This window comes from Cuculus canorus, chromosome 1 (genome assembly GCF_017976375.1).
Source record: "Cuculus canorus isolate bCucCan1 chromosome 1, bCucCan1.pri, whole genome shotgun sequence".
Taxonomy (NCBI): Eukaryota; Metazoa; Chordata; class Aves; order Cuculiformes; family Cuculidae; genus Cuculus; species Cuculus canorus.
The window spans coordinates 202379766-202393212 of NC_071401.1; the positions used below are offsets into that span (position 1 = coordinate 202379766).

The 13447-nt window shown below is 40.0% G+C and overlaps 1 protein-coding gene across 2 annotated transcripts in view; it reads right to left on the reverse strand.

The window, feature by feature from the left end:
- CELF2 (CUGBP Elav-like family member 2) overlaps positions 1-13447 on the reverse strand; it is a 549079-nt gene that overhangs the window by 360275 nt on the left and 175357 nt on the right. Inside the window, exon 1 of one of the 2 annotated variants that reach the window (XM_054084114.1) lies at positions 10613-10804. The exons of the other annotated variant lie outside the window; for it this stretch is intronic. Within the exon in view, the coding sequence (XP_053940089.1) occupies positions 10613-10665 (53 nt within the window). The 5' untranslated portion in view covers positions 10666-10804. Of the gene's footprint in view, positions 1-10612; positions 10805-13447 lie in introns of those variants that run through there. 2 annotated transcript variants of the gene reach the window in all.

A 13447-nucleotide genomic window follows, 5' to 3' on the forward strand; every position in this document is an offset into this window, starting at 1 on the left:
TCATCAGCAAAGGTCATTTCTCCCCTATTGTTATAGACAGTATTTTCATAATATCTGTTTAAATTTAATCCATAACCTGAATTGCCAAGATACAAAGTACAATCAACCCTGTAATAACTTGCAAAGAGTTTAACAGGAAAACAAGGCAATGATTAGTACAGTTGGATTAATACAATACATGGTATAGTCAAGCTAGGTTTCTGTTTATTATAGATCCCTCTGTTTTTAAGGTGTTTTATTTTTCTTAACCAGTGACTATGATGGTTTTTTTTTTTTCTGGAAATTAACTGAGGTTTTTTCCTAGGACTTTTCTGCTGTGATGTCTGCCCAGTAAATAACTGTAATAGTAGCAAAAATAATTCTGGCAAAGGTAACTTCCTGTCTGCATGTAAATAGGATAAAGTAATGCCTCCTGGACTTGGACTTGCAGCTTCGTCCATGCTCCTTTTTCTTAATGCCTTTACTCAACCATACCAATGTGAACAAAGAGAATTTTCTTTGCAGTGGGTCAAAGTCTTTGTGCTATTTTGTCACTGTAAAAATACCCATTTTTGTTGTTGCATGCTCTGCTGTGCATGGTTGTACACTATCTACAGAGAAGACAGAGAAAAAGGGGTGCAAAGTGCAAGAAATTGCATCCCAGGCTCATACCAACAGAAAAATTCGGATCGTAGTTTACTATAGATAATATTGCTGGAGAGGGTACTTTTAAATTAGGGGACCTCTTAATATAAGAGTAACTTGTTGCTTCTTTGGTATGTGTTTTAAATTCTTCTTGTGAGAAGAATGAGAGTAAAGAGGTAAGGGAAGACCTCAAATTCCACATGAAATAGGGACCTAGCTGGCTTTGAGACTCTGCAGTTGCACTTGTAAGACCAGCATGCACAATTAAGTTCTCATTAACCGCAGATTTTAATAACTCTCAGGGCAAACAGAACAACTTCCTGCCCACAGATACAGTTGCAAATCTCAGGGAACAGCAAAGAGATATGAACTTGGTTTAAGGGCAGTCCCAGAGCTATATGGGGAACCACGCCGTTCTGGGTTAAAAATACAAACTGCTTTTGCAAGAGTAAGAAAAAAAAAAATCCTTTTGCAAAAATCAGGAAAATTACAGCTCAAATAGGGAGCAAAAAAAGAAAGAAATTAGAATACAGGAAGAATAGTTTCTACTGTTGCCACTTTCCAGTTATTTAAGGTTGGTATGCAACTTATATAGCTAGCTTACACAGCTTATCTGCAACCTAAAGTGTCACAGGTTTAGGATTGTTAGTAGATTATGCTAAATTTATTAGTCTACTTGAATGCAGACTAAAGAGCAAAGAGATGGGTCATCTGTTTCTTTTAAATATAGGCAAAAAAATACTAGAAAATTAAAACATTAAAAAATTAATGTAACCTTATTCCCCAGAGCTTTCAGAGTCCAGACTTCAGACAGAGTAAACTGGGCATCAACAGGCGGGAAGGAAATAATACAGTAAGTGCTCTGACCAAGACATTTTTTTTTCCTATTAGATCCAGAAAATTTATGTATAAAAAGAAAGATGTCAAGTCTTGTGCAAAACACATGGGGCTCAACTCCCAGTTACTCTAAGTCTGTAGATCTTGCTCAATGATCTTTGTCAGTTTGTGTCCGCTGGAAGTCTAACCCCAAAAGCGACATAAAAGACCTTGCCAATGAATTCCTGTTGGAGTCAGTGAAAGTTTACATCAGCGTAATACTTTTCTCTCCATCACCCATTTGAGACCTTTAATACCTATCTCACCCTTCCAAGCCTGTAATTCATCCCAGACTACATAAATCCTTTATTTTGGCATGTCCAACCGAAACTTGATCCCAGTCAACAACATTTTGTAACTCTTGGCAAGGTCAGGTTTTCCAAGAAGGGGGAAATCCAAGTGCTACAGGGACACCCACCAGCCTCAGCAGTGCCAGATACTAGCAGGACTAAAATTCTTCCCCAAGACCATAGCAAGCAGAAAGGTTGTCCAGCTGAAGAGCCAAGTAAGCAAACATGTCCAGCAGCTCTACTGACAGATCGCATAAAAATGAAGGCTCAAATGCTCAACACAGATCACAGACTCAGTACTTTGTGTAGGAAGTTGCATGGAAAGCCTTGCAAATCTCCCAGGGACTCAAAACCACCTACCATTAATACGCAGTAACCCCTTGCTTGCTTAAAGTGATGACTAATTGCGGCCTAAGGGACTGAGAAGTGAAATTCATCCTACAGACTGAATTTAGTGAGTATTTGCAGAATTAGGTAGTCTCAGCTTGAAATCTGACAGCACCTCCTGGTTCAGGATGCAATGGAAACATAGCACTGGATTTACACATGTAGAGTAACTCACCTGCGAATTCATAACCTATTCTTCATGCAGAAAGATTATTAAGTCCGGACATTTTTCAGAACTGGAATGTCCACTGCTTTCAAAGACTCACCTGAAGTCTTTTCTGTACTACATCACTATTTTCCTTAGGACCTGGGAATGAACCCTATTTAAAAGTAAGAATCTTAAAACTAAAGAAAAAATATCCTTTCCTCCCCTTTTACTTTTAAGCTTTCCATAGTATCTTAGAAATTCTTGGATGGAATACGTTTAATCAAACTACTCAAAAGTCATATTGACATTTCCAGCCCCAGTTAAGTTCTGGCTTCCCCGATCTACTAATTTAATACATAAATGTTGTCTGCAGTTCAGAAGGGTTAAACTGAGAATCAGTCTTCCACTACTGAAGAGTTACCTGAACAAGTAAATTTTTTTTATCAGATGCAAATTGTCTATAAAAGAACTTCTTGAAGATAACTGGCCACAGACAACTTAACAGGAGAAAGGAGAAAGGAGGAGAAAAGAAAGGATCCAGGACAACTGACGCAACAGATTTTTCCAATAATCTGAAATCCACACATTCAACAGAAGAGAGACACGACAGTTACTGCTATAGTCACTGGAGCCTCACAGTACTTATACCTTTAGAAAACCTTCAGTTTTAAATGTCATTTGGGAAAAAATGTGAACAACAAAAAGCCAGTATCTGCAGATCACGTGGAGTCCGGTACACAAAGTAGTCCATTAATATCAGCTTGGGACCAATTCAAGAACAAGTATCCTATAATGAATTATCAGAATGAACTCTGTATGCAAGGGATTGCACAAACAGAATAAAAAAAAAATAAGGAACCTCTCCCAATTGTGATGAAACATGGGGAAACACACACAATCGAAGAAAAAGAATCAAAGAAACTTATGCATTCCATTTCTATGTAGGAGTTGTTTAGTTTTTTAAAAAATTAAGGAATATTAGAAGCATGTTCAGCTGCTCATATAAAAGAGCTTGAATGGTAACATTTAGATTATGCTAGGAATGTTTTTAGTGCCACAGAAGCATTTTTCAGGAATATCAGATCTTCTAAAGTCTGAACAGGTTTCTTAGGACACACTGATACCTACCAGACAACACCAATAGGGAACAGTTGGAACATTTCCTTTATAGATAAGAAATTCAGCTCCTGCTTAAGTCAAGCAGAAAAAAATCCTCTCGATCTTGATGCAAAGGCCCAGATGAACCTGCCCCCTGCACATCTCCCTGGTTTCACCTTTCTCTGCTCCATACTTTGTGCAGCACCTTGAGATTTGCAGGGGTGCATGAAATCCTTAAAGAATCTCTCCTGAACAAAACAAAGCCCATTATATAGGCAATGCTATAATAATGACTGCTGGAATAATAACTACTAGAAGACTTGCATTGCTCTAATGATGACCCTCCATGGGGACAGTGGGGTATGCTACCAACGGCTGGGAAAATCCCACATGGCATAGTTATCTCTGAATGCAGGTGATGAAACACAGGTGAGTAAAGTTGCATGTCAGCAGGGGAGGAGATTAGAAAAATGAAGGAGAGTAAGAAATGAACTTATGAAAAGATTTTTTCACACGTGCAGCTGTGAGAAGTGAGAAGAGCAGCTATGCAGAAAAGGAATGGTGTACCAAAGGGAAGACTAAGCTTGGAGAGGGTCTTAATAAAGCAGAACAGTGACTGAGCTTACAAATTGTAATAAAGGGTTACTGAACAGAACAACACAGACACACAAAAGAAAAAAGAAAAACAACCCAAAGAGGAAAAACAACAAACTCCCAAGCTAAGTAATTTGTCATTAGGCAAAGCTCAGCGAGAGCGTTCATCTCTGGGTTCCCGGCTTCAACCAGCTTTAGCCTAACAGCTTCTTGGAAAAAAGCTATGTGCGAGAAAATCAAATGACTCATCTCTGGAGCTGCCTTGCAAAAGCAGAAATATGGAAGAAAGTGTTTTAGTAAATGAGCAAGGAATTACTTGTTCTTAAGAAAGTTAAATTCTAGTTTCATTGAAGTAACTTATTTTTGTGAGGGCAGGTGGTGAGAAGCCCAGCCCATAGCTGAGCCCTCACTTCTGTGGGTTTTATACAGACAGAGCTGTACATCTCTATAGCCATGAAAAGTTTACAGCCAAAGTAGATACGACAGGTATTAACAACTTCTTTTTACTGGTGGGAACTGAGGCACATAGAGATTAAGTAACTCATCCAAACTGACACAGAAAGCCTGGTAAACACTTGAAATTATAACCTTATCTCTCAAGGCACAATATAACACTGCCACTGCCCAGCCACCTTTACTTTCTACAAGCAATTGCCTCCTTATTTCAGTTCTACTGAGCGCAGAACTAAACAAAGCTTAAAATTTGCAATTGATTAGTTATGAAAGAGCTGCAGCGATCTGCAGAGTACGTAAGGACTCTCATTGATTTAAGAGATAAAGATGATGAAATGTTAGACAAAAGTCAGTATGATTAAGTAACGCATGTAGGAAAGGATGATTCTGTTTTTACCTGCATCATGTGCATTCATATTGCTGGATGGCACTAGTCACCAATCAGGAATGAAATTTTGGGGTATAACAGATGCAGGAAAAAAAAACCACAACAACCCCCGACCCTCAAAATAAAGGAAACTTAATTCAGTGTCGCAAAGTATCAGTAGTGAAATCACTCCAAACAGCTACCGCGTGTCCCGAAATGTAGGTGCAAGACAAATTTACCTGTAAAAAAGAGTCCTTCCAATGCATTGTTTTGTTAGCATAAATGCAACCAGTGTGTCAAACCACAGGATTTCTTTCTGGCAAGACATTGTGGGCTCAAGCTACAAATCGGTCAGAAAAATTCATGGAGGAAGTATACATCAAGAAAAAGACATCACTGCTGGCATAGGAAGTCCCTGAACTGCAATTCAGTGGTGACTGGGAGAGTGTTCCTACACACTTAGCATCATAGACTCTTGCTAGGCATCTGTGCTGCTGCTGCAGTAATTTTATATTACATTTTAGGGGTTAGAGAGATTTAAATAATTAGACAAAGGAACATAGCAGCAATAGTAAGTAAACCCCTTTGTGGGAGAGCATTCATTTGAATGGGCTGGTTAAATCCCCCATAAAGCACCTGAAAGATTTAACAACTCATGTCCAAATGAACAAGATGTAATAAGCTTGTATACAGGCTTTATATGAAAAGTGGATTGTTTTTAGTAAAACAGTGGAGAATAACCTCTTATTGAAAAGACTGATATTGAATTTTAATCAGGGGAAAATAAAGATGCAAGAATAAATCTGCACAGGCTTAGAGAAGGACTAGATGACTTTTTCAGCCATCAACAATGGATGCAGAAGTGTGTTATGTCCTAATCTGCTATTTTCTGGTATCTTTACTTTTTCAATCACTCCATATATCCTGCCATTTTAAGAAAAAAATGCTAAACCAAGAAAACTGCCAGTATTGTCCTCTACAAAGTGCAGAAGCAGCACAGATACAAAAGATGAAAACTGTGATTAAAACCTCATACTTCAATATATCGGACCCTAGTTTTTCATCCCAGTATTACTCACTTGAGTGATAACAGAGTTACTGAAAGCAGAGACATCCAGACTATGTTTTCATGCTCATACTGTATATATCAGTGCTTAGTAACTCTGTGGTGACACTCATCTACATCACGACTTGGGATTTATGTGACCCTCACTAATGTCGTTTTCAGTGCCACCTCTGACACAATCTGTATTTTTAGAGAGGTTAACTTGAAAACCATTTCTCAAATGTGTTTTTAGTTACTGTAAGATGCACACCCCGTCTTTCTGTTCATATTTCCTTTTTTTTTTTTTTTTTTTTTAAAGTGAGCATATTGTCCAATTACACGGGAATTTGTATTCTCCACTGACATGCAAAATTCCTTTATTTCTATTGCATGGTGGTGATGGAGTCCAGATTATGTCTCTGGGTCAAACTTTCAGGGCTTTATTTGTTTTATATTTGAGGAGTGGGTGGAGACAACATTGTTCAGGTCCTCAGAGTAAAGCACATGTGAAAAAAATCTTTTCTTTACCTCCTTTTCTGAACAGTTGTTCTATTTTGAGAGCCCATGTACTAAGTTGGTCTGTTCAGATACTGAATACAACACAGGATGCCTTATCTAAAGCTTTGCTAAGATGGGAAGGCAAAGGCCAAATCAGGAACAAGACTCGCATCACTACATTTGTTTCAGTTTATTGCTCTGTGCCAACAACTGAATTTTAGCTGTTGTGTGTACTTTCCTTCTCCTTTTCCCCAATTTGAAGACCTTGACGCTTTTTAACCCATCTAAATTGACAAGCAATCACAGAAGCAGGATGGGAGATAAGTTTGCCCGAAATAGCTCATAATACAAACACCAACAAAGCTGAAACTTCTCCTCTGGGGCTGACTTGCCAAGCATGAAAAACACGTTTTTTCCTGAAAAGCCAAATGATTTACAGGCTGTTTGGATGGTGTGCATGGTGGGAAAAGGCATTTTGGAGAGAACATTTGAATTGGTACATCCGCCTGACACATGACGTGTTCCAAACAAGATGGTCCCACCTCCACTAGCCAAGTTGTATGGGCCAGTTCAACAACACTCGCGAAATGCAGGTTGTCTGTATGCAGAGCAGTAGAGCCAGATTTGCCGCTTCATAGACTGTAAGTGGATGGCTCCTCGGGAGTGAAAACTCCTACTCTTTGCTTGGATTTCACCTTGAGGTTGTGAAGTCGAGTTAAAAACAACTTTTTTTTTTTTTTCCTAGCATAATGCCATAGAAAGGTCACGTATTTCTTCAGACAGGAATGCAAAGGGGTACAAGGTCTTCCTTGTATAGGTAACTCACGTGATTTATAGTGCTGCATTTAGCCTTGCTGGAGCCAAATTAAGAGAGAAAAGCAACAGAGAAGACATGGCCTCGAGGGGTATTTTTTTTCCTCCTTTTTGTGTCTCTGCTTGCTAGGTTACTGCTCAGCTTTTGCTGTTCTAGGAGCCCAGAGTACAGGCTCTGGCTTCACGAACAGTGACCAAAGCTGTCCCTGTCACGTATGAGGAACAAAGCCACGTCCTAGAAGTACAAGGAAAGTTTTGAACAGGGATTAGAAACATCTCTGGAGTCACAGCAACTGATCTCTGTCTCTCCTATGCACTAAGGGGGCCAACTCCCATATAATTCCGTAGACGAGTAAATGGGATTTCTACATTGGCAAAAGTCTGGAAGAGCATACACCATTTGCTGCTGAGGTGCTGAAGGATTTTGAAAAGGCCTGAAGTTTTGTCAGTCTCTCCTATTTCCAAGGAGTAAAACAGACATATTCTAGTCTCACTATGAAAAGTGAGAAGGCATCTACAAGGCAAGATCAGGCAGCAGTGTGTTAATGCCAAAGCAGAGGTGTTTTGCTGGAAGCTTATCTGAAAAGAGACAAGACAATAAATCCAGGAACACTCTCACATGTATTTTCCAGTAACTTTTAGTATTCAGATTATTATGAAAAGATCCAGTGGAAAAAGATATTTTCTGAAGTGGGTTTTGTCTTGCACAATAAACTGTTTAAAGCCCCTCGTTTCCTCCCCCTTTGCTGTAACATGAAGCCAACGGGTGCAGAGTTATGCAACTCTCACTGTCCCACCCCAGACAGACACAACATAATAGGGAGTAAAATTGTATGTACACACCATATTGCCATTTATTCATTTTAATATCTCTGCTAGTTCTCCCAGCCTGCTAGGGGAAGTCCAGGAAGATTCCCTGCCATCCTCCAACACCACTTCTCCCACCCAGTAGGCTCTACCACCACCCAAAGCCTCTTCTCTTGTTAGATTTTCTTTATCATTATCTTTATTCAGAAGGCAGAGGATGTGCTTCAGGAAGATTTGGGGAGCAGGGCAGAGGAACCAAAGCTCAGCTGAGATGGAGGTAACCAGCACCAAGGCAGCCTGTAGCTGTTCCAAGCCTCTGGGAATGATTAATGCCCAATGCAATTATTCCCCCTGCCTCCATGAGATCTGTATCCTTCAGTCTTCTCCCAGCTAAGCAGGTCTCAAACTGTGAACGCATCACAGAATAAATTACAGGGGGTGCACAAGCAAAACATAATTGAGAATTTGCCACCACAGGACACTACTCTCAAGCTGATCACAGCACTTACTAACATATTTCTTTTGAGTGTTAAAGAAATACTTTGTGCCACCTAAAAGAAACATGCAGAAACACTCCTCTATTTCTTATAAATACTAGCCGTATGTATCCCTTGATACATGGAGGGGACACACTAAAAATGGTAAGCTCAGAAGCATCAAGCAAGCTAGAAATTGGCCTGAAGAAAGGGAACTAAAATTCATAAGGAAAGGTAGAAGTGGTGTTACAGTCGAATAAGCCACAAACCGTATGAGCTGAAAGTTGCTTTCCATCTCTTCTTGTTTTTGAACTATCAGTGATCATTTCACTTCTATTACACACTGCCTTTTGCCAACTCTTAACTCTCTGCATCCTGCAGCTGATCTGCACAATATCACAACTGGGCAGAGTTGCTCTGTCCATCATTCACAGTAACTACACAAAGAAATGTCCAGTAAAATGGACCTAATCACGTTTGACCGACTCTGTGTCCATACAGCTGTAATCTCTGGATTCATACACAAAGTTGGGAAACTTCAGTCATGCTGTAGGGAAAAAGTTCCAGGGAGATTTTCTTCTACAGTCATGTCAACGTGTAATTTTTCGAAGAAAACGGGATTCTTTGAGAGGGCAATACAGCTAAGTAAACTTTTAAAATAATTCCTAGAATAGCTCTTCTGGAGCACACATGCTGTAAAACAACACATATGGAGCTCTGCGAAAGCACTTTACTGGCATTCACTGGTGACTCACAAAAGTCATCCTGGCTCTGGTGTGATGTAGTGTGACCACCCATCCCAGATGCCAATCACAGCCCTGCACGATACTACATGTGATCTAACATCCACACTGAAGTTTTGGAAGTCAATTAGACATTCATCACTCTGTGCTGACAGTCCTAAATGACTTGAAATAAGACCAAGGCTCATACCACAGATAAGGATAAAGGATCTCAGCCCACATTCCTACACACATGTTCAGAAGACGGCCAGAGAAGTTTAAACTTCCAAAAAAGAAAGTTCAATGCTCTGCCAATATGAAAAAAACCCCAACAACCCAGTCACGTAAGTAGATTTTATAGTCTGACTTTTGAAGGGTTGTTTTTCCTTTTTCAACTCAGGACACAAAGTTCATTAAAACATTGTGGAGAGAGGCTCAAGTATACTCTAAAACAAATTAATAATAACAATAACAATAATAATAAACAATTCACACTCGCATTCAAAACCCTTGTCATTTAGTCTCTTAAAAAAAGGTACTGTATTCGGTGCAGCTTCACGTTTCGCTTAAGAGCTGAGGGAAATAAACTTTAAATTTAACTAACTGCATAATTTTACCATCTACATTCCCAGATGGTTCCAATGTTTTTATGAAGTTTCTGCAAACCATCTGCAAACTTTTTACATGTCCGTATTCTCAGCAGGCAAAACCAGGCACTTACAGCAGCATTAAACAGCAGTACTTAACACTGTGGAGTTTTAATATCTGCAGTGGCATTAATAGCGATTTTTTTCCCCCCCTTGTCCTTCTTTTTAGCAGCTCAAGTTACTATTTTTTCACTATTTAAAATAAATACAACAGTACTGACAGTAAAAACCAGTAGCAACTTTTAAATATTGAACACATGCCTCAGACAGGCAACAAACTGTGAAAGTTTCCACAACAAAATGAAACAAGCATATTTGTCCCCCGTTTCCCTCCCCAGGACTATTTCCCACTTCTTGATCAACTTTCATGCTGGTTTTTTTGCTCCTCTGAAGTTCCCTACCCATTCCCCTAAGGAGCACAGCAAGGAAAGCAGAGAGTTAATCCCGCAGTTTCGACCGGTGCGAGCCTTTACTATTAACTTGAATTTACAGAGCAATCTCTCCTTAAAAAAAAAAAAAAAAAAAAATAAAAGAGGGGAAAAAATTCCTCGCTGCACTGTAGCACCAAGACATATATTTAAAAAATCTCCCTCGGGTCTCTCTAAACATCTGCTTAAAGGTCTGCTGTGTCTTAAAAGGACTCTAATTACCAGAAACTCCCCTTTTACTTAAGCCCAGGGCTCATATTTCGATTATAACTCAAGCCCCAGTTAATTTAGGGCTAAACCAAAAATGCCTGTACCAAACAGAAGAAAACATAGGCCTACCTTAAAACTTTCCAGCTTTTCAGAGGATCCAAGTCAGAGATTATAGACACCATTGTAGTAATAATAAAAATAAAATATATATATATTAAGAAAAAAAAACCCCAAACTCAGCAGGGAAGCCTAACCACAAAAGCAGCAAGTACTCTACTCAGTCTGGGAATGACAACAAACCCAGCACAGCTCTTCCTCCTTCTCAAGCTGATAAGCACTTGTCCCAGCTTCTCTCCACCCCCAAAATCAATCTTGTGCTATATTGCTTCACAGTCCCAGTTTCATTTCTTCACCACTACCTTTTAAAGCCCTTGTAATCTGCTCCAACTGATCAAATTTGACCTTTTTGTAGCCCACTTTATTCCAAGCACAGCCCTCAGTTAAATCTCTCTTTATTAACACCGTCCTTCTTGGCTTTCTTTTGGAACAAACACAGCTCAAGCTCGAAGCCTCCAGTCTTTGCCAGCAATCATCTACAGATTACTGCAAGCTGCAGACCTCTCCTTCTGGGTATTTTCTTCTACCTCTGAGGTTTGCTTTTATATTATTTCCTGAAGGTTTTTGGGGGTCTCCCTTTCCCTGTTCTGTACAGGCTGGAGTTTGACACTTTTAAAGGAGGGACTTTCAAATGCAACTCCTCTCCCACCCTTCCCTCCTCCCATTAGCTTTCCCCCTCAGAGAGACAGATACACAGTAAAAACAGTTTACAACCTTTTGAATACAGAATCATCTTTCCTTTTCATTTTTTTTTTTTTGACTCTAATAGACTTGATAGACTTGGAATCTGTGACTGAAAGCAGTCTGATTAATAGCAAGGCTGCTATTACAGTAGAATAATGAAAAGCCTAATAATGCAAAGACAGATGTAACCCTTTGGAAGTCTGAAAGGTGAAAATGTGTCTATATAATTCCATTAAATAAATTTCTTCTTTTTTTTACTACTTAAAAAATAAATAGTAAAGAATCTTCCAGATCACTATGGTGATCTAAAAAGTTGTGTGACTGCTATGTTAGCGTGTGTTTGTTTAGAAAAAGTCTAGGTGATTGGCTTCTGTTGTGTTTCTGTAGTGCTTTTTGACATTGATTTCCCTACATTTAAATATTTCTCTTTTGCATTTTTTCCTTCTCATTCATCTTGGGAATAATTGTACCCTCTCCTTGAACTTCACCGATTCATTGGGATTTCAGGCAATTCTCAAATTAAAATTTGGGGGGGGAGGGGGGAGGCAAAACCGTCTTATGAAGTGTTCAGCTGAAACCAAACTACCCCAAATGACAGATACTTCCACTTTTCTATTTATACCAGAGGCATATCCTCCTAGTTTCTCTCTGCTACCGGTTTACAACGTTAAGAAGAACCAGTTATATGATTGTCACACAGAGATCTGGTAGTGTGAGACATTTCGCCCTCACAGAAACTTAATAAAGGGTATAATAAGGCAAAATAAAGTTTGACGCTACTTTAAGTCTTCTGCTATCACCTGCTTTGGTGAGATAAAACTTAAGCTCTATCTAAACTGTTTTCAGGGCTGCCATATACTTTATAGACTGGTTTTGGGCAGCTCGAACCTTCCTTTGCTGATGCGTTTGTGGTAAAAGGCAGCACTATCTGCCCTTGTCAGAAAGTGGCATTGAGGCTTCTCCCTGCCCCAAAAAGACTTTGTGACCATTTTGCCTGCCAGACAACAGCCCGGAGATGGCCGTCAGTTAAAACAACCTGTTTTAAACTACCGAGGTACAAAACACCTTCTTTGTTCAAAGGCCAGCACATCATTGACCCCTCATTTAGGAGAAACATACATGGAGTCTTCTCCTGCCTCTTTTTTCATGCCCCAGCTGTTGCTCCTAGGTCAGCTTGTGAGGTCATAAGAGTTGATCAATTTATTAAGTCAAACCCTGAGTTCAGACCTCTAGATTTTACATGCTCCCCTTGGCAATGGCTCCAGCAGCTTTGCTTTATCTCTGAGGGGTGTAACAATGATAAACACATCAGAGACTGCTGATGGTGAAACTGCAGGGGCAGATCTGGGGAAGGAGGGTGGGAGAAAACTGAGGGATTACAGATCCTCCACCTCCCTCTTAAGGCCAGTGCAGTACAGGTGGGTTCTTACCTGATACACACATAGAAGCACAGAATGGTTTGAGTTGGAGGAGACATTAAAGATCATGTGGTTCTAACCCCCCTGCTATGGACAGGGACATCTTCCACTGGATCAGGTTGCTCAAAGCCCCATCCAACCTGGCCTTGAACACCTCCAGGGATGGGACTTCCACGACTTCTCTGGGCAACCTGTGCCAGTACCTCACTGGCACAGGCACAAATTTTCTTCCTAATATGCATTCTGAATCTCTCCTCTTTCAGCTTAAACCCGTTCCCCCTCATCCTATCCCTGCACTCTCTGATAAAGAGCCCTTCCCCAGCTTTCCAGTAGCCTGGAGGCTGCTGGAAGGTCTCCCCGGAGCCTTCTCTTCTCTAGGCTCAACAACCCCAACTCTCTCAGCCTATCTTCATTATGGAAGGTGCTCCAGCCCTCTCATCATCTTTGTGACCTTCCTCTGGACATCTCTGTGAGTACTTCTCCAGAGATAAGGGTTCTATCAACCTCTGGAAGCTTCAGGGCTATATATTTATTTACTCAGAGGAAATATGTTCCCGCCTAGCTCTCCACTACACCAAGATGCTACACCATGTAAAGATGTGGTGTAGCATCTTCACACTACACCAAGATGCTGAGTGTCTCTCATTCTGTTCATCCAGAAATTCCACGAACTATCTCCATGTGAAGAATTTTATGTATAACAAGTATATTTTATATTTTCCATAGACACATTTTCACTGCCGTC